Source organism: Conger conger, chromosome 16 (genome assembly GCF_963514075.1).
Source record: "Conger conger chromosome 16, fConCon1.1, whole genome shotgun sequence".
Taxonomy (NCBI): domain Eukaryota; kingdom Metazoa; phylum Chordata; class Actinopteri; order Anguilliformes; family Congridae; genus Conger; species Conger conger.
The window spans coordinates 7,478,450-7,499,601 of record NC_083775.1 but is presented as its reverse complement, the minus strand read 5'-3'; the positions used below and the strand labels follow the sequence as shown (position 1 = coordinate 7,499,601).

At 46.9% G+C, this 21,152-nt stretch overlaps 2 protein-coding genes across 4 annotated transcripts; one reads left to right on the top strand and one right to left on the bottom strand.

Moving 5' to 3' along the window:
- Positions 1-12: 12 nt before the first annotated feature.
- On the bottom strand, positions 13-9,398 carry c16h17orf75 (chromosome 16 C17orf75 homolog). Of its 2 annotated transcripts, XM_061225244.1 has the most exons (10): positions 9,144-9,398; positions 7,847-7,921; positions 7,426-7,551; positions 6,964-7,095; positions 6,439-6,496; positions 5,666-5,785; positions 4,589-4,653; positions 3,991-4,130; positions 3,016-3,119; positions 13-2,254 (listed from the first exon to the last, which is right to left on the bottom strand). In XM_061225244.1, exons 1-10 carry the CDS (start codon positions 9,290-9,292, stop codon positions 2,027-2,029), a joined length of 1,197 nt encoding a protein of 398 aa, XP_061081228.1. In that variant the 5' UTR covers positions 9,293-9,398; the 3' UTR covers positions 13-2,026. The 2 variants fall into 2 exon arrangements, with proteins under 2 accessions (XP_061081228.1, XP_061081229.1); XM_061225245.1 differs by lacking the exon at positions 7,847-7,921.
- Positions 9,399-10,189: 791 nt separating this feature from the next.
- LOC133114715 (BUB3-interacting and GLEBS motif-containing protein ZNF207-like) lies at positions 10,190-20,363 on the top strand. Of its 2 annotated transcripts, XM_061224297.1 has the most exons (11): positions 10,190-10,351; positions 11,227-11,353; positions 11,691-11,829; positions 13,483-13,659; positions 14,086-14,161; positions 14,343-14,413; positions 15,052-15,209; positions 16,456-16,536; positions 17,808-18,044; positions 18,892-19,015; positions 19,533-20,363. In XM_061224297.1, exons 1-11 carry the CDS (start codon positions 10,311-10,313, stop codon positions 19,691-19,693), a joined length of 1,392 nt encoding a protein of 463 aa, XP_061080281.1. In that variant the 5' UTR covers positions 10,190-10,310; the 3' UTR covers positions 19,694-20,363. The 2 variants fall into 2 exon arrangements, with proteins under 2 accessions (XP_061080281.1, XP_061080282.1); XM_061224298.1 differs by lacking the exon at positions 16,456-16,536.
- The last annotated feature ends 789 nt before the right edge of the window (positions 20,364-21,152 follow it).

The window sequence follows — 21,152 nt, the reverse complement described above, 5'->3', positions numbered from 1 at the left end:
AAACTGGAAAACTCATAGTTTTGTGATTTATTTCACATATTTTACAAGACGCCTTCAATCACAATGTTAGCTGAATCACACCGAGATGAGGTTAAAAAATTAAAACACATTTCAAAATAGTAGTGCTCGTCACAGTCAGGACCACTGCAAGCGTGGGGGTTCTGGGGTTCCGGGTTCCAGGGTTCCAGCTAATCTGTCAAAGACCGTTCCTTAGCTTCACAGTACATAGTTTTATATTTCATTTTACACAATATTGCTTTCACAAGACATAGACGCGGAGTGTAGACAAATCTGGTTATGAAAATGTAACTCATACGCAAATCGTATCGATTATGATGGCGTCATAAGCTGTAGTTCTCAAATGACACAGGGCTGGGAATAATATACGCTGTGCATAATTACTGTAAACCACATTTCATTCAACATCCAATATGCTACTTTAATAATGCACAGAATTCTTCTGCCGCAAGGGATTAGTTTCTCAAATGCCTAATGCACGGGTTTTTAATGTATGAAATGTCTGCGGATTTTCACATCTCATGATCAAACGCGTCATTCCCCTTGCTCAACAGCGACCCCTGCTGGTGAAAAGCGCACTGGCGGCTGGCCTGTTGAGCTGCATTACGGTGTCCTCCTCTGACTCATGTCTGTGCGAGCCAACTTTTCGGCCGTGAAAAAGAAGCAGCCGTAACACTGTGCTTTGGGGGAGGGCCCGTGCCTCTCTGTGCACTCCAAAACCGACAGCGGAGATCACCATTAAGAGTCACAGAGCGGGAATGATTGGCCACTTCAAATTGGGGAGAAAATGGGAGGGGGGAATGGTTTTAAAACAGACATAGACACTTAATGCTTATAACATTGTACTATAACTCCGTTTACAGATTCAAACAACTTACAAGACCAGACGCAAAACTTACAGAACTCATGGGGACTGTACACAACTCATCAAAAGAAAAATTTTGCAGTTTATCATCCTGTTTTAGCAGACAGAAAAATGTTGAGACGTCAGATTCACACACTCTTCATTGGGACCAGACACAACACAAGTATTTACAGATATGATTTTTACATTGTAGTCTATTATAACAAAAAAAAAAAGAAAGAAATCTACACCTCTACAAGTCTCTTGGACTTTTCTTCAGTTGGTCCTTCTCAAAGGACGTTTTGACATTTTAGCCAGTCGGGACTTTAAAAAATAAAATCAGCTTTGCTCCATATATGAAATCTCTCGTGAAGGGCAGAGCCAGTTAACTTGGAAAGGTATGTTAAATGTGTGTTAATCTTGATGCGTGCTCTTGATCTGCGGTCGCACGGCTAAAGTGGCCCACGGTACCTTCCTTCCCTCACTGGAAGGCAGCAGGTTCAGCTCCACCAACCACAGATGGTGTACAGGGAGTTTTTACTCAATGTATTTTCATCAAATCTCTGTCTATCAATGTTACTGGGTGAGCTAGTTTGCCAAACTGTCGCTCTTAAGTTTTGTAGTTGTAAAAGCTGCTGCCCTACAGGCTTCACTGAGGGGAAGGACAGTGCCTCGGGCGCTAAAGTGGGGCTCATTCCAATCTCTTATTATTCTCCAGTTTTCCCCTTTCGTTGCTCCTGGCCCCGAAATCGATCGAGCTCCGCCATCTTTACGGACATTCTAACCCCTTAAATGGTCCTTCTAGGAGCTAGAAGTAGACGTTAGGAACGCCCGATATTTCCTTTTAGCAAAAAAACATGAGCGCATCCTTCGCGGAAGTGTTTTTTTGGGCATTTCCCACGTGTGTAACTGACGTGGCTTCCAACGCGATTTGAAGGAGCTAGGCCCTTTGCCTAATTCGCGTTCTCGTCTGTACGTCTTTCTCTTTAATCTTTTTCCCCCTACCCTCTCTCGCAATGGCTGGCGCTAGATAAGAAAAGGGAGAAAGAAAAAAAAGAAAAAAGAAAACGGAGGAGAAACATACGGGATTGGAATGAGCCCGGGGTGTGGAATGAGCGAGGGCCGGTTTGCGGTGGCGGTCGCCGCCCTGCTGGCCGGGAGGCGTCAGTGCGTGGCGGCGGCCGGCTCCTGGCCCTGCTCGCTCAGGAACTCCTCCAGCACGCGGATGATGCCGCAGGCCTCGACGAGGCCGCTGTGCTCCGCGCGCGCGTTCTGCAGCAGCACGCCGCCGTTCCCGCAGGCCTGCAGGAACCGGGAGCAGCGGAACAGCGCGTAGTGGCTCATCTCCGCCTGCCGGATGAAGCGCTTCAGGCTGTTCATGTCCTGGATGGCCTGAGGGAGGGAGAGAGGGACGGAGAGAGGGAGGGATGGACGGAGGGAGGGAGGGAGGGATGGAGGGACGAAGGGAGGAATGGACGGAGGGATGGACGGAGGGGGGGGGGTGGCCTGGTTATGACAGTCTTCCTCCGCTCTCATCTCAATACTCATTCACTGTATTCGCTGAGTGGGGGAGGGGGAAGCTCCAATGTTTTCACTTCCCTGTGAATCTGTACTGTGTATCACTGCAAAATGGCTGCTCCTTTCAGTTCCCCTACCGAAGTCTATGCCAGCGCTACTCGACTCCACCGCGGGCCGCAGTGTCTGAAGTTCCTTCGACCGTGTGCTCCACCACCTGATTTAACTAATTAGCGTATTATCTGAAGCAAAGCAGGTAAAATAATTAGTAAAATCAGGTGGTGTAGCACACGGTCGGAGCACATACCTGACGACACTGAGGCCCGCAGGACGTGGAGCTGAGTAACGCTGGTCTATGCTATTCCCAGCCAAGCACTTTCCTTCAGTTTCCATTCAAAATAGTTGCCTGAGACCATAAAACCTCAAGTACAGAATGGATATTTTATTTTGGCACTGTATAGTACAGGTCACTTCTTAGATAAATGTGCAAGGCATCCTTGAATAATGAATATTAAGTGTGTTTAGATCTTGGTAAAATTAAGCAAATATTAAACTGTAAAATGACACCCTGTGGGGGCCCCTGTGGAATGTCCCTGTCACCCTCCCCCCCCCCCCCCCCCTTCAGGGCAGACGGGCACCTTCAGTTTGAAGTTCTCCAGGATCTGCCGCAGCAGGAAGGGGTTGCAGCTCTCCGCTGCGTTGAGGAACGCCTGGACCCAGTCGTCACAGAAACGGTTGCTGACTGCGGGAGGGGAAAACGGATCATCAGATAATCGCTGAGAGACAGGAGCTCGGGGCTCCGTGCTTGAGGGGGACGTAAATCTACGGTACACTGGCCAGGCAGAGCCGACTGGTAAAGAGGGGAAGGTTTAGTCGGTTGCACACTAATCAGAGAGGCTGTGTTAGTGATGGACGGGGATTCATACTGTGGGACCGTGATCTATAGACAGGTTGTAAGAGAGGGGGAGATTAGACTGGGGTACAGCACACGGACGGACAGACGGACCTGTGTTGTGATAGAGGGGAGATTAGACTGGGGTACAGCACACGGACAGACAGACGGACCTGTGTTGTGATAGACGGGAGATTAGACTGGGGTACAGCACACGGACAGACAGACGGACCTGTGTTGTGATAGAGGGGAGATTAGATTGGGGTACAGCACACGGACAGACAGACGGACCTGTGTTGTGATAGAGGGGAGATTAGACTGGGGTACAGCACACGGACGGACGGACAGACAGACGGACCTGTGTTGTGATAAGAGGGGAGATTAGACTGGGGTACAGCACATAGACAGACAGACGGACCTGTGTTGTGATAGAGGGGAGATTAGACTGGGGTACAGCACACGGACAGACAGACGGACCTGTGTTGTGATAGAGGGGAGATTAGACTGGGGTACAGCACACGGACAGACAGACAGACGGACCTGTGTTGTGATAGAGGGGAGATTAGACTGGGGTACAGCACACGGACAGACAGACGGACCTGTGTTGTGATAGAGGGGAGATTAGACCGGGGTACAGCACACGGACAGACAGACGGACCTGTGTTGTGATAGAGGGGAGATTAGACTGGGGTACAGCACACGGACGGACAGACAGACGGACCTGTGTTGGAGAAGGTGGGTGGAGTGGAGGAGCAGTCCATCAGCAGGTCGGAGAGAGACTCCTCCGACATGGCCTTGCACAGAGAGGAAGAGGGAGTTTCCTCCTGGACCAGGCCCTGCAGACTGGCAGCCTTTATAAACCTAGAGCAGAAAGCACAGCCTGGTATTACTACAGCACAGCCTGGTCGTACTATAGCACGGCACAGCCTGGTCATATTACAGTACAGCACAGCCTGGTCTTAATACAGCACAGCCTGGTCATATTACAGCACAGCCTGGTCGTACTATACCACAGCACAGCCAGGTCATATTACAGTACAGCACAGCCAGGTCATACTATTGCAGTGTATCACATGAAATAACATTCAGCTCAACAGCAAATTGAATTGAATGTGTCATTTTACAATATAGAGACACAGAGTTACCAGATGATTTTCCTACCGATTTATAGTGCTGATGTGGCTATCACTATTTGGTTCAACATCAAACAGGTTAATTGTGAATGCCTGAGACCAAGACTTAAGTTCACAGTCATGGGGTGTAGTAGGAGTAGATCTGAACAGTTCAGTCACACCCCACCCCTTACAGTGAAGCCTCACCTGGCCACGTCTGCCTTGGTTCTCTCCTCGGCCTCTGTCACCTCCACGTGCGTGTGGCTGAGAGCCTGCAACACAACGGCACGTTAGCACGTTAGCCTCGTTTCCACGGTTACCTGCCGGAACCTGCCACCATCCAGCACTGGCAGGTTAGGAACACGCCCCCTCCACCCCACCCCAACTGTGTGATACAGGTACGTATTACAGGGGGGTAAACATTCTCAGTTGTGTTGCAGCTTCTCTCTGTGTGCTGTGTTAAGTGATGTATATAAGGCTACCTACAGTACGCACACAAGATGGTAAATGGCTGGCATTTATATAGCGCCTTTATCCAAAGCGCTGTACAATTGATGCTTCTTATTCACCCATTCATACATACACTCACAGCGATTGGCTGCCATGCAAGGCACCGACCAGCTCGTCAGGAGCATTTGGGGGTTAGGTGTCTTGCTCAGGGACACTTCGACACAGCCCGGGCGGGGGATCGAACCGGCAACCCTCCGACTGCCAGACGACTGCTCTTACTGCCTGAGCCATGTCACCCCAAGATGCCAAGCGGCTCATGGATCTGGCTTCTAACTCACTCGCACACTCGATCATGGCTAGCAGGCTGAAGATTCTCCACAAGGGGGAGCGAGTAGCTTCGCATCAATGTCACCGTATGTCCTTGTTTCGTATAGAGCAGGGGTGTCCAATCTTATCCAGAAAGGACCGTTGTGTGCAGGTTGTTGTTTTAGCACAGGACTAAGACAACTGATTCTACTCATCAAGGTCTTGATTAAAGACCACGATTAGTTCATTACTATAATCAGGTGTGTTGCTGCTGGGTTAAAACGAAAACCTGCACCCACGCCGGCCCTTTTAGGATAAAATTGGACACCTCTGGTAAAGAGGGTTTTGTCTGCAGATGTTCGAGACACCAATCGAATGGTCAGCTCCCATTCTATGTCAGATCACAGTTTTTTTTGGCAGACGGTCATTTTCAGAGCAACTTAGAACACGGAACACAGGTGCACACAGAACAGATCTGTCATCTCTATGAGGTTCGGGTCATGCAGATACCAGTGAGAGGTCACGTACAGCATGGAGCAGGTAGCTGATGTTCCCCTGGACCAGCAGTACCACTCTGTAGATGTGCAGGACCGACTCTTCATACCAGCGACTCAGATACGGCCGGATCTCGGTCTCCAGGTTTGGCAGCTGAGAAGCAGGTAAACAACACCTGTGAGTAACCGTCCATCTCCAGCTCACTGATTACACACTGTACTCGGTCACAGTGTACACAAGTGTCAATGTACACTGTCTCAATGCACCCAGGTAGTGTATTACTTGCCTCCAGGAAGATGACATTGTTCTCATAAAGATTTGCACTCTCAAACTCCAGTCCTGGAGGCCCACAGTCAGTACGTTTTATCCAGGACTGGAGTTAAACCTGCAGACACTGCGGCCCTCCAGGACTGGAGTTAAACCCGCAGACACTGCGGCCCTCCAGGACTGGAGTTAAACCCGCAGACACTGTGGCCCTTCAGGACTGGAGTTAAACCCGCAGACACTGCGGCCCTCCAGGACTGGAGTTAAACCCGCAGACACTGTGGCCCTTCAGGACTGGAGTTAAACCCGCAGACACTGCGGCCCTCCAGGACTGGAGTTAAACCTGCAGACACTGCGGCCCTCCAGGACTGGAGTTAAACCTGCAGACACTGCGGCCCTCCAGGACTGGAGTTAAACCCGCAGACACTGCTGCCCCTCCAGGACTGGAGTTTGAGATTCTTAGTCCTGAACCTGTATTGGTGGACCTGGGGTGTTGAAGATGCTATGCTCACCGGAGGGCGGCGAGTGGGATCTGTGCTTACCTCCGGAGTGAGGCTGCTCTGTAGTCCCTGTACATACTTATCCAGCTCCAGTCTGAAGGTTCGGTCAGTCAGGGAACACAGTGCTCATAAGGAAGGCATTCGTCACAAGGCTACCCCTGCATTCACTCATTATACATTGCACTGTGGAAGCCACCGCATTCTTTGTCCTGGTCTCACTGGGTGAATGTCTTTTAACAGATTATTTGTACGGAAATGGAAATGGCTTGGCTTCAGGGGGCTGAGGTGTGTGGGCATTCAGTATGTTCGGAGGTGGTAAAATTGCATCTTAAGCTTAAGTTAGTTCAAAAACTATTTTTGCCATCTGATATCCCTGTGTGTAGTTTGAGAAGGCTCTGTCAGCAGAAGGCTGATAACCAAAGTCAACTAAATGGAGGTTTCCCTCGGATGTTTAAAGGATCAAGACCTCCGAATATAGAAAGTGGAAACAAATTCAAGGACGACCCTAAATGTAACATTCACAGGGGAAATATGACCATTCGGTTAGAACAGTCATGTGAAGGATATAGGTTCAGGCCCTTCTCTGACCCTCCCAGGAAACACACCACATAGTCCCCGTTTCCCTCTCCTTCTGGTTGGTCCGGGGATCTCTCCTGCTCCAACAGGCAGCAGTAACACCCAACAGCCTGTTCTGGGACACTGAAACTCACAAAACCCATCAACCCTGTCCCGTTAGACCACAGCACGCCTACTGCTTCTAAATAAAATATTAAGAAAACATACCATGAAAATAACAACATTCAGTTACATTCTAATAAATCCACTATTTTGTCATAGTCAGTTTGACCGGTGTGTATGAAAGTTTTCCAAACTAAAACGCACTTTATCTAACCCTTCACATGGCAGAAATGCAGTTCAGGATGCATAATTATGTAGGATAGACTAGCCCAGTTTACAGAAAAATGATACAATGTTGTTGATTCAAGAGACCCATCTTCTGGACAGTGAAAACATCATGGACATGGTTACCTGAGCTCCACTGTAGCGATATTGCCCATTCCGCCCAGTAGCGCCCCCTTGCTTAGCCGCCGGGAAATGTAGGAGCGCAACTCCGGCTCAGCTTCCGACGGCAAACTCGTGTCCACTAATGAGAGACTGCAGGGGCAAGTTATGGGCTATGGTTTGGGCTAGGGGTTAAGTATTCATACCGAAAGCAGCATGCAGACACACAGCGCTGAAGCCCGACGAACAGAGAACAAGCCCCACACACTTACGATTACGAATCGCATAGCTTGCGGCGATGACAGGTTCAGTAGCAAAATACGATGAGTTAAAATGATCAAGACAGACGTTTTGATTCGATGTGATTTATCTGACATTTAGCTACACACAAAACACACAAGTTCCACAGAATTACAGTTATTGCAGCGGCGATCATGACCACCTTTACCTAAAGTCATCCTCACTTGTTGTGGACTCAGTTCTTCTGTGACTCCTAGCCGTTTGGACGTCGGCTGCCTCTGATCTAGACAGTCAATATTGTGTCCGTAACATGTTAGTGATGACTAAACGGACCTTCGTAGCCCTACGACTGGCCGCCACAGGTTTAAGAGAAACCGAAGAAGGGCGATCACGTTCCACTCCTGGGTAATTCCATGTCAATTCAACACACTTTTGGATCAGGTTGTCACACAATTTTAATGTGAATGGTGATGTGGCCTCATAAGAAACCCATGTAACCGAAATTACACTTTTATCTGAATATTATTTTGGCAGATATAGGCTAATCTTAATCTGATTTGCGAAAAGAAAATTATTTAACTAGTTAACCAAAGTTAACTCATAATATCAACACCATCTCCAGAAAAAATGGTATTGGACATTGTCAAGATATCATTAACTGAAGTTTGAATCACTAATTCCTGGTTTTTCACCCTCCCTTTACCTGGGATTTAGATGTGAAGAAAGTCAATCTGTAGCACCCGGGAGAAAAGAAAACCGTGGGGTTTGGATTTGAATTCTCATTGATTCTCATTAAAACCCTCGACGATGCGGTCCAAGTGTGTCGAGTTGACATGGAATTACCCTCCTGTCTTAAGCCACTATATGAATACTCCAACCAGCCACATAGAATACCGGGCAAACCTCTAATACATCAGCAAATATATCTATATTTCTTTGTTCATATTTTTAAGATAATCGCAAACAAAAAAGTAAACTCACTCTAGTCCAGTGTTTTAGGGAAATGCCTAGCCATGTTAGGCTTTGTCATAACAAACGTTACATATTGACAGACAACTGTGACAATGCTCCTGGCTGCGTGACAGATAAGATAGCTGTAAGCTAACGTCAACTCGAACGGTTAGCTAGCACTAGCAAGCTATCTGTCAACACAAATATAGCATGGTAAGCATTAAGCAAGCCTCTAAACACAAAATAAATGCAACACACAATGGCCATTTGTTGTTAGTCTAATTAAATGTAGCAACCTATATTAGCATCCTACACAAGATATCGTGAAGGTAGCTAGCTAGCAAGCTAACGTCACTAGCTACATATTGCCAGAGAATTCCGTTAGAAACATCACTGATCTAAACTAGGCTAGCTAGTGTTCACAATATGCCTTATGATATATTTTCCAAAATTAATAAATGTTACTATTAGCTGGCGACGATACAACCGGCTTTTGAAAAAACTTGCATAGCTATAATTAAAATGCATTTAACGTTTTGAATAAATAAACATACCTAGTACTTTGGTAGAAATAGATTGAATAATAGCAGTTCAATTGCTGTGTTTTCTGATTATATCCCACAATGTCTTCATTGTCAAAATCCGTGTCCTTTTCTTCAACGTCAAAGGAATCCTGGATTGAAGACGTCTGAGAAGTAAACATTTTTGTTCAGTTTGTGCAGAATTGCCACAAAATTGGGAATTTAGCTGATTATCTGCTGGTCAGACAGGAGCGATAAAGCTAACATTAGCTGACCAGCTGCTCGTTTGTCAACAGTTGCTCTGATGATGACGCCACGGTGGTACAACTGCATACATTTCCGTGTTGAATGCGGCTCACTTGCGATTGGTTCCAGTTCTGTTTGTGTGTGTGTTTTTTTTTATTTTGCCAAAGAATACAAAATTACATTACAATGTGTAACACATCATGAAGCATAGATATTAAAGGATAAAGAGCATTTACACATTCAACTAAACCGACCTAACCGCAAAAAGCAAAATGAAGGCAAAAAAGGTAATCAGATTTGATTTTCATTCCAATTCAGTTAAAAGTCATTCTACTTTGTCCACAAGTTTATTTTATATGTGCGATGTTTTACAAGCTTTGTTTAATTACCTGAGAAAAGGTTTTTTAAATAAAGATAAAATAATTTCATACTTTGTTTATATTAAGCACTCTATGGATATGACACTTCCCAAGAAGACAATTATTTTAAGGCAGCATCAACATTTATGTTGCAAGTACAGCAAGTACAGTATATGATACGCGCTTTGTTGAGATAGGTACGACTGTTACAATGGTAATAATCATTGATGATCTCCCTTCACTTATTGGGAATAAGAGTTATGCGGTTCCTCCGAGCTTGATATTGAAGCAACTCTTGGGAGGCAACTACATATTCAGTTGATACAAATTTAAATGTTTTTTTGAATCGGGTGAAAGTGCTGTAATCTTTATGAGGAAAATATGAAACCGATAATATTATGAAGACCCGCTGCTTTCGTCATCTGCGCATGCCTCCTTCGGCAATTGTTTTATTGCTTTGGGAGGAGTATTGAACGTTTTGTAGTTTCCGGTTTTCACGGACCCTTGGCGCACAGTCACGCCAACGCCATACTCAGCGGTTAGCAAGCCAGCTACGTACGGAGCGGGTTCAGTTTCTCCTACAAACAGAGTAAATATGGGACGAAAGAAGAAGAAGCAAATGAAGCCTTGGTGCTGGTATCCTTTTTAGTGGTGACATTAAACATAAACTGCTTTTACGATGCCCTGAACGTAAGCTATCCAAAGCTAATCGAACGTTTAAAACCCTAAAATGTATTTGATAAGGAAGTAGCTAGCTAGCTAGCTAGCTAGGCCGCCTTACTATGCGCTTTGAAGAACACGAGTGCCGTGCTTGCTAAATGGTTGCTATCAGATAATGGGACTTTTTGAGCGCCAGATTGGGCTAATCTGTTCGCATGCTGTTGTCTTTTTCTATCGTTAATGTCGTTTCAGTTTTTGTGCTTAGCCGTTAACCATTTGCATTTCTGGGAATTTTGACAACTTTTCAAAGCTTGCTACTTTGCTAGGTCAACAACAATCAATGGCTTTATTGCCGAAGTAGGTCTTCAGTTGAGTGTATTTTTGTAATTAACACCATGTAGTGTTCACATCTAAACCGAGGTGATCTGTTGGTGTTATTTTAAAATGATTATTTTGCCAAATTCGATATTGTATAAAAGGTGAAATGTGGATGTTCGTTGTTACTTCCTGTGTTATGTTTTCGGTTCTATCGACCAATGTGCCTAGTTCCGTGAGCCAGTTTTTTTTATTTTTCCATAATAAAAAATATCTCGCTGAAACTGACTATCGGCAGTGGACCACTAAATGGTTTAAGCGTTTAAATACCGTTGAGTATTAATGTGCATGCAATTGAAAATGTATGTTCAAGTAAGTTATCGCCGCGAGCTTAACAATATGGGGGATGGCATAACTGCCTTTTTGGAATTGGTGTGTTTATTGGTGACTTGTAGACTTTGAATCAACTGTAGGATGTTGGCTGTGGTGTGTGTACTTAATTTTTTGGAAAAGTTTAACTTAACCCAAAACCCAAGGTATTGCAACAGAGATTTTGATGATGAAAAGATCCTCATTCAGCATCAGAAGGCAAAACATTTCAAGTGTCATATATGCCACAAAAAACTGTACACGGGTCCTGGGTTAGCCATTCACTGCATGCAGGTAAGGATACCAACCATCAGCTCCTCTGGTATTTTCCCTGTTTGTGTTGAATTATAAAAAATGTTGTGTGATGTTTAAAGTGTCATTTATGAACAGATGGTTTTATAACAAAGATTGTAATGTAAAAATCAGTAGAGTGAATTGAAAGCCATGTTGTTTTGTGGGTGCAAAGAGCGTTCTTTAAAATGTTTAAATGGTCTCTGCACATTTTCTTGATGAAGGTTAAGTAAGGTTGCTGTGAGGGAAGAAGCCCAGAATGTGTAATTAACTTGTGACATTATTTTGTGCGTATATTCGAGGTATGTTGAGTGCAATTTTCTTTCTCCTTTTTCACCAGGTTCATAAAGAAACCATAGATGGGGTGCCCAACGCCATACCGGGAAGAACGGACATCGAATTGGAAATATACGGCATGGAAGGTATTCCTGAGAAAGACATGGACGAGAGGAGACGTGTCCTGGAGCAGAAGACGCAAGGTAAGCAAAGTCGAGAACGTGAGCCCTCAGTGAGTCATCATTTCATCATTACGGGTGAAATAGGACTGAGCGTAACGGTCGTTTGATTGGGAAGAGCGGATCCAGGCACCTGTGAGAATTACAAATCGGCATTGGATCTAAGACTGCGGTTAGTATTGTGTGGTTAGTGCTGTGTGGTTTTAGTAGTACTCTGTGGTTTAGTACTTGTGTAACAGTAGTACTAGATCTATGACAGTGATCCTGTCCATTCCTGGTTCCGATGGACTGCAGGGTGTGCTGTTTTAAAAAATGTTTTATTTTATTTTATTTTTTTGTCTTAATATCAGCAACCAGGTGAGGTGAGTAAACTGTGTAATTAACAGCTTTGAGCAATTTAGTGCTCAGTAATAACAAAAGCCAGCACGCCCTGCGTCTCTCCAGGACCAGGAATGAAGATCACTGGTCAGTGCACTTGTGGCGATAGAGTAAGGCTGAATTCTGATGCAGGCTTTATTATTTTATTATTTTCTCTCTTCAAAGTGATGTTTCTTTCGGTGTTCTGGCAACGTTAGCTTGGTCTGTGAAGAACTCATTACTGATGCGAATGCACTTACGCCCTCTTACACTGCATTGTAAGTCAGTCGGGGTCAGAGCGTCTGCTGAGTGTTGTCTAATTTGCGGCGAGCAGGCTGGGGAGTCGACCACTCTGCATTGCCTGTGGGTCCATTATGCACTGCCTTTACATCATACTACATTACATTCACTTGGCAGACGTTCTCATCCAGAGCGACTTACAGAAGCGGAGAACGAGCAACAATTTGTATTGTAATGTAAGAATGTGACACTAAACGCACATAACGCTGAGGTACGGTGGTGTACAGGGTCTGATGGCTTTTTAAAAGATCATGTTTTTATATACCACTCCTTACCCATACCTTGAAGCGCGCACACCTTTTCAGGCTGAACCTTTCCCCTCCCTACTTCCCTGTAATTAGCCACGTGTGCAGTTGTTATTGAACTTAAATTAATTTATTTTACCATTCTTAGTGTTATAGTTGCCAAAACTGTGATTGCTGCTTCTTGGTCAGTTTATTTGCTTAGTCTACAAGCGTTAAAGTTTTTATCTGTGATCACTCCTGCTCTTGGAACTATACTTCTCTCTAGGGCAGTGGTTCCCAACCTTTTTTCGTGACCCCATTTTGACATCACAAATTTCTGGCGACCCCAGAGACTTTTTTTTTTTTCTAGAATTAGTTCTTGATCATGTTTGTTATACTGTGTTGCAAATACAGAGTAGCCAGATTAGTGCACAGTGACATTTTATTTTCCATGATCAGGAAATACATGTACAGTTAGGTAAGCTACAAGGCTTGATTTAAAAAAATAAAAATAAAAAATAATAATAATAATTTTATCAATTACTACACATTACAGGCGACCCCATTTGAATTCCGCGGGACCCCACGTGGGGTCGCGACCCCAATTTTGAAAAACACTGCTCTAGGGTTTTCAGCGCACTTGTCCCTGGTTAAGGTTTTGCGTTTTATTGTACATCTCTCTGGATGAGAGCGTCTGCCAAATGACTGTAATGTACCCGACTGAGTAAGGAGAAAGTAGTAATTGGCCAGTAATTAGTGGAGCGGTGGAGTAACGCGCGTGTCTGTGCCGGAGCAGCCGAGAGCCAGAAGAGGAAGCAGAACAACCAGGACGACTCGGACGAGTACGACGATGATGACGAGCCGGGCCCTTCGTCCCAGCAGCCCGTCCCGCAGCCCCAGGCCGGCTACATGCCCCCCATGACCCAGCCCGGGATGCTGCCTGTCCCAGGCATGCCCCCCGCCACCTACGCAGGTACGTGTACCTGAACTCGCAGTGAGCACTGGGTCGCTGTGGCCGAGTAAAACCCGGAACGCACACTAGTCTGGACCGTGGACTGAAGTGTTCTGGGTTTTGCTCGGTGCAGTTATCCAGGTTTTACTCGGTGATCCTGCTTTGTGAAACGCGTCTCAGTTTGTAGGAGGACCTCTGGGCTCTGGGAAGGGGAATGAATGAATGAATGAATGAATGAATGAATGAATGAATGAATGAATGAATGAATGAATGAATGAATGAATGAATGAATGAATGAATGAATGAATGAATGAATGAATGAATGAATGAATGAATGAATGAATGAATGAATGAATGAATGAATGAGTGAATTGGCGTAATACACAGTTGAGGGTAATTGTTGAGAAGCTCAGTGTGTGATTTCCTGTCCTCCCATTGGCTGTGCAGGAATGCCACCCATGATGCCCGGCGTTCCGCCCATGATGCCTGGGGTTCCGCCCATGATGCCAGGAATGCCACCGGGGTAATTTAGCACCTTTCATACGTGACGCTCAGAAACCAGTTAGACCCTAAAATATGATATGGGATCATAATAGGATCATATGAAAAGCTCAAACACACCAAAAAAATGAATAGTGTTTTATTTTTATTTCTGTGACTTGTGTTTTGGCATTTGTTCATCGTGCCCCCCGTTATTTTGGCAGCATGATGCCAATGGGTGGAATGATGCCCCCTGGACCTGGGATGCCCCCCATGATGCCAGGAATGCCCCCAGGTATGTGCTTTCCCCTTGGCCAATCAGATTCCACAGTGGTTAGCTGGAGTTTGCATGTTCTCCCTGTGTTTGTGTGGGTTTCTCCCCGCAATCAAAGGCATGCAGGTCAGCTTTGGTGCTCTCCTGCCACCGCTCTTGACCAAGGCACTGGCCTCAGAGCTGGAGTTGGCTGCTCTGTGGCTGCCCACTGCCCCTAATTAACTCGGATGGTTCAAAATGTTGAGATCAAATGGGGTCGATAGAGTATGTCATCTGAGTTGTACAAAGAGCCTGCCTCTGGGTTTTCCACTCTGACCATCCTTCAAAGTCTTCAGATGTGACAGAACAAAGTTTTATCCTTAAGTCTGGATTTATATGTGGGTTGTGAATTGGCTGGCCATCACCGCATGATCTTCCCAATGAGCAATATCCTTTCTTGCCAGCCGTGCAGTTTTTATGGGACTTTGAGTTTTGGGGACAGAGGCCTTGAAAGGACTTGAAATTCGTTGAACAGGGGGCATAGGTGACCGTGGGAACCCTGGTAACTGTTGGGATCGCTTGACGAGAAACGAACAAGCTTGTGTAAAATGACGGTTGTGGCGATGAGCTGATCCGTGTGGCGTGAGGCGTGTCTCAGTCCGTGTGTTCCTGCCCCTCAGGTATGCCCCCGCCGGGGCATCGGCCAGGCATGCCCCCCATGCCCCATGCGCCCCCCGTCTCCGCTCAGGGCATGCTGAACCGGCCTGCCGTAAGCTCCGCTTCTGTGCCCGCGCCCCAGCTCGCCGTCTCCAAACCGCTGTTCCCCAGCGCCGGACAGGTACGCATCACGCCTCCCCCCCGCCCTCCCTCCCCTGCCCTGAGAGAGTACCACCCCTTATCCTCCCCCTCCCTCCCCAGCCCTGAGAGAGTACCACACCTTATCCTCCCCAGCCCTGAGAGAGTACCACACCTTATCCTCCCCAGCCCTGAGAGAGTACCACCCCTTACCCTCCCCAGCTCTGAGAGAGTACCACCCCTTATCCTCCCCAGCCCTGAGAGAGTACCACCCCTTATCCTCCCCAGCCCTGAGAGAGTACCACCCCTTATCCTCCCCAGCCCTGAGAGAGTACCACACCTTACCCTCCCCAGCCCTGAGAGAGTACCACCCCTTATCCTCCCCAGCCCTGAGAGAGTACCACACCTTACCCTCCCCAGCCCTGAGAGAGTACCACCCCTTATCCTCCCCAGCCCTGAGAGAGTACCACCCCTTATCCTCCCCAGGCCTGAGAGTATTCCAGAGCAGCCCCGCCTCGCTCCTGGTGTGGGGCTCCTCTGGCATTTGGGAACAATTAGGCCCTTGAGTACTTCACACATTTTGCGGTTTGGCTCCCAGCTTGTTTTTTTTGGGTCACAAATGAGGGAAGGAAATCTTGAAGGTTCTAATAAATGAATAATTACTTGTTATATGAATTGGGGTTACGTAGCATTTTTTTTAATATCGCAGCTGGGGGTGATGTGTCTGTAATTCCCTGTGGTTCAGTATGAGAAGCTGCACGCCATCCAATTATTGGCTCAGCCTTGCCGGGGAATGATAGGGGGTCCGCTGGTGTTTCTGTTGGTCCCGTTGCTCTATAGCGGCCACTCCTGGTCACAGCAGGCACCTGCGGACGCAGAAAGAGTACCCTGGCCTTGTTATCCTCCGGTGAAATGGATATGCCCGCTCCTGATGTTGCCAGGAGTGGTTGCTGGGGGGAGGGGGGGGGGGGGAAATCAACAATTTTGGTTGAGTGCAGGGGTTGGGGGGGGGGGGGGGGGGAATCTGGAAATGATTAACAAATGAAAAGATGATATCGACATGAGCACTTCTGCCCCAAACAAGTACTGCAGCAGTGAACACACTTCCACCTCCCCCCTGTGATAACGGGAAGAATATGAATAGTCACCTTGGATTACTCATCTAAATGAGTCGCCGGACTGAGGAAACCGATCCTAGCAGACGACTGACGCCTGTGTCTGTGCCTTCGTTCGAACGTCGTCCCCCCACCCCGGTCGTGTCACTGTTTTCCCCTCTCTCTACCCTGCAGATGGGGAGTCTCGTTCCGAGCACGAGCACAAAATCACCCTCCCCGAGCACGGAGGCGGGGCCTGAGCCGAGTGCGGCACAAGTACGCCCATGCCGTGCCTTGCCTCGCCTCATTTGCCGTAGTGCAGTTCCACGGAAATGTCCATGGCATGCAGCAAACGGCCTGTCTTGGGGAGAAAAAAAAAAAAAGCGCATTCGCTAAAACTGACTTCCTGCTGTAGTCGTAATGAGTTCCTGTTGTAGTGGTAATGAGTTCCTGATGAGTGAAACTTGCCCTGCCTTTGCCGTCCGCTCGTTCTGTATTGGCCCAGTGGCACGCTTTGGCTTGCTGCATGACCGTGTTTGCCAAATCTGTGTCTTTAACAGCAATCCAAGCAGACTTGTAAAAAATAAAATGAAATTTAAAAAGTTATTAATTAATTTGGTTCTGCTGTGGTCTGCACAATCGATGGAGGCCTTAACGCACAGATTTGTTTGGTGCCTAATTTACGGCTTTTCCAGGCTTAGTTGTAAGCATTGTTTTCCAGTGCAATTTCCTGACTTTGCCACGTGCTGCGGAACGTAGCATGCTGTTTTTCATTTTTGTTTTTGCATTGCGTGTCTTGATGAAGGTTCCTTCCCCGGGGGTGCTGTTGAAGTTTGGGAACGAGGGATTTTTTCGGGTTGAAGTTTGGGAATGCTAAGAAGGGTTTTTGGATGGACGTGGGAGTGTGTCTGAAGGTTTTTTTTGGATTGAAGTTTGGGAATGCTTTTATAGGGTTTAAGTTTGAGTGCTCTTTGTGGGTTTTTTTTGGGTTGAAGTTTCGGAATGCTTGTTCTGGGGTTTTTTTTGGGGTAGATGTTTAGGATTGCTTGTAGAGGGATTTTTTTGGGTTAAAGGTTGGGAATGCTTAGGGGGATTTTTTGGGTCGAAGTTTGGGAATGCTTGTCCTGGGTTTTTTTTGGGTCGACGTTTGGGAATGCTTAGAGCAGTGTTTCCCAACTCCAGTCCTCGGGACCCACATGCCAGAAGGTTTTTGTTGTAACCAGTAGCTCACACACCTGATTTAATGATTGAACCAATCAAACCACAGAAATGCCCTTGATTAGTTAAATCAGGTGTGTGAGCTACTGGTGACAACAAAAACCTCCTGGCACGTGGGTCCCGAGGACTGGAGTTGGGGAAACACTGGCTTAGAGGGATTTTTTGGGTTGAAGTTTGGGAATGCTTGTCCTGGGGTTTTTTTGGGTCGAAGTTTGGGAATGCTTAGAGGGGTTTTGTGGGTTGAAGTTGTCGGAGTGCTTGTCGTCGAGGTGTGTTTTGGGTTGCCGAGGGGCTGTTCCCTCACTCTGCCCCTCCCCCCCCCCGCACAGGCCCAGCAGACCGCGGTGTCGGGGCCCGTCGGCACGGATTTTAAGCCCCTCTCCGCGCCCTCCGCCGCCTCGGACCCGCCCAAACCCACATTCCCGGCGTACAGCCAGTCCGTGGCGGCCGCCACCTCTAGCAGCACCGTGTCCAAACCGCCCGCCGCTGTCACCAGCAAGCCCGCCACCCTCACCTCCCTCAGCGCCACCAGTAAGTTGATCCACCCCGATGAGGACATCTCACTGGTGAGTTCTGAATTTTTTCTTTCTTTTTTCCCCCATTTTTTTATCTCGACAATATCTTTTACCCCCCCACGTTCAGGGAGTTTAGCGTTTGTTCGTCTTTCGCGGTTTTTTGAAATTGTAGTAATGTGCCATATTCCGTGTGCCTGCTTATGCTCGTGTAATCCTTCTTGCGTTGATTCTTCTTATTGCCGTTGAGTCTTCTTATGACCTCCTCTTGTGGCCTTGTTAAATAAACCCTTTCAGACCCTAGTACAGGGGTCGGCAACCCTGGTGCTGGAGAGCCGCAGGGTGCGCTGGCTTTCGTTGTTACTTGGCATTAATTGATCAATGAAAGCCGTTGATTACACAGTTAACTCACCTCACCTGGTTTCTTGGGTCTGAATCGGTTGCTTATTTTAAGGTGGAGACGAAAGCCAGCACACCCTGCGGCTCTCCAGGACCAGGGTTGCTGACCCCTGTACTAGTACAATATGAAGTGGCCCCACCCAAATCCCTAACTTAGTCGGGCTTTAGTAAGGGCTCAGAACTGGCCTGTAGCGTAGTGGTTAAGGTACATGACTGGGACCCGCAAGGTCGGTGGTTCGATTCCCAGTGTAGCCACAATAACACCCGCTCAGCCACTGGGCCCTTGAGCAAGGCCCTTAACCCTGCATTGCTCCAGGGGAGGATTGTCTCCTGCTCAGTCTAATTGGATAAAAGCATGAAATGACATATAATGTAATAATGTAATAATGTAATGTTAAAAAAAATTATAGCAGTCATTTTTTGATTGGTTGAAAAGGTAAATATAAGGTTGAGAGAGTTAACTTTAATTATTAATGTTTTATTCTTCTGGCCTGTTCCGTAGGAGGAAAGGAGGGCTCAGTTGCCCCGGTACCAACGGAACATTCCCAGAACTGGACCGGCCCACATGGCCGCCCCTCCGGGGGCGCCGATGGGCACCATGATGCCCCCCCAGCAGCCCATGCACGGTAGGCCCTTCTCCTGATCCCAAAACCACACACTTTTCAGCATTCTGAGGGAACGTTTTAATCAATATTCGATATATTTGTTTGTATTACATGTATTAAGTGTAGTTCCAATACAAGGACACACACACACATTTATGGCGTAGAATAAAATGTACAACTTCTTTTTTTCTTTTTTTGTTTAGGTGATTTGTATATCATTCGGAGTAATTTAACTTTTGTTAGAACTTGTGTTTTGTTTTCTACGAATTATCAAAATGCCCCTCGGGATGTTTTTCGGGCCTGGTCTTAAACTCCTAGTGTGTCTGCCTCCGCTACATGTCCTGGCAAGCGATTCCACACACCACTTTCTGTCTGAAAATACTTCCTAATACCTGTGCAGGATTAATCCTTCGCCAATTTCCATTTATGCCATTTATTCAATTTGTATGAACTTTCCATTTATTCAATTTATTTATTTACACCTTAAAGGGTTAAAGGAAGATTGAGAGCTCACTTGTGCCGCTGTCTTGTGTCGCAGGTCAGTACGGGGCGCCCCCCCAGGGAATGCCGGGGTATATGCCAGCAGGCATGCCACCGTACGGGCAGGGCCCCCCCATGGTGCCCCCCTATCAAGGAGGACCCCCCCGGCCCCCCATGGGAATGAGACCCCCCGTAATGTCTCAGGGCGGTCGGTATTGATGCTGATCCACCACCTTTCAATAGGTTTGAAGATTAAACTCTATTTTTTTGTGTCTCATCTTGCTGGTATTTTTTAGTAGCCCCCAAAACAGTTAAGCCCTACCCCACACCACCGCCGTTAGTTTGCCTGACCTACAAGGTGGGCGAAAGAACATTGTGAGGCCATGAGACCTTTCGTTTTAATGCATTTTACCTAATCGCAAAAGGAAGAGAGAGGAAAAACCATAACTTTGTTGCAACTGCCAACACTTGACTTTTTTTTTTTTGTAGTTGTTTTTTCGATCCCCTTCTGTTTTCTTAGATTTTTTAGATGTGAAGATTAGTTTAAGGAAAAAAAGAAAAGGTTAGTAATGTTATGAATGCATGTGAATACAGTGAACGGTAACACCTTTCTGTGAAGGAGAGTTTACAAAAACACACTGCGTTGTCACAAGGCCCTCGCAGCACACTAGATGCTGTTGGACTTCCCTGTCCCCAGCCTGGCTTGGTGAGGGCCCTAAGGGCCATCCTTCTGGTAGTTTTTTTTGTTGTACACTGCATCACTTGAAACACCTGTTAAGCTCTGATCTTGTTGCAGGTATATTCCTAAGGTCCACAAAAACGTGCTCATGTGACTGATTCCTGTACTGTTGTAAAAACATTTAATGTAATAAAATGTGATTAAAACCAAGCCTGTTTTTTCCATGACCTGCGGAAAGGACCGCGTCTTCCCCGAGGTTGGTACTGTACGACCACGTGGCCAGCTGTAAGATTTCTTTTTTGTGGCTTAAATTCAATTGGAAATACTTGGAAGTTACTTGATACTTGAAGAGGGGCAAACCGGTAGCCTAGTGGCTAAGGTAGATGACTGGGAGCCGGAAGGTTGGCGGTTCAAGCCCTGGTGTAGAGACAATAAGATCCGCACAGCTGTTTGGCCCTTGAGCAAGGCCCTTAACCCTGCATTGCTCCTGCAGGGGGTTTGTCCCCTGCTTAGTCTAATCGACAAAGTCTCTTTGGATGAAAGTATAGCAGTTTAGATTCTCGTGCCACTCTTGCGTGCCCAACTTTACTGCCAAACAAGACCTGTTTGTCTTGATTGGCTGGGCAAGCAAAGCAGGTGCGAACAGCACTGATGTCGACTGCATGAGTGTTGGTGATGGTATTCAGCAGGCGTCCACGGTCTTCTCTGAAATGGGCCAGTGTGGGTGCAGGTTTTTGTATTCGCTCACCGCTAAAACACCTTGATACTTCGATTGAAGGCCATGGTTAGTTAGTTGGTTGAATCTGGTGTTGTAGGCTACAGAACAACTGGAGAGTGAAGATTGAGGGAGAGGCCGAGAGCCCTGGCATGCGGTAAAATGAGCTGGAGAGAGTCGTCCCGGAATAGGGTCCGATGGCGAAGTTTATGGCCTATGCTCCCTAACGAGCGATCGGGCGCAAGTGCTGGCCCAAAACGAGAACCTGCGCCCACACCGACCCG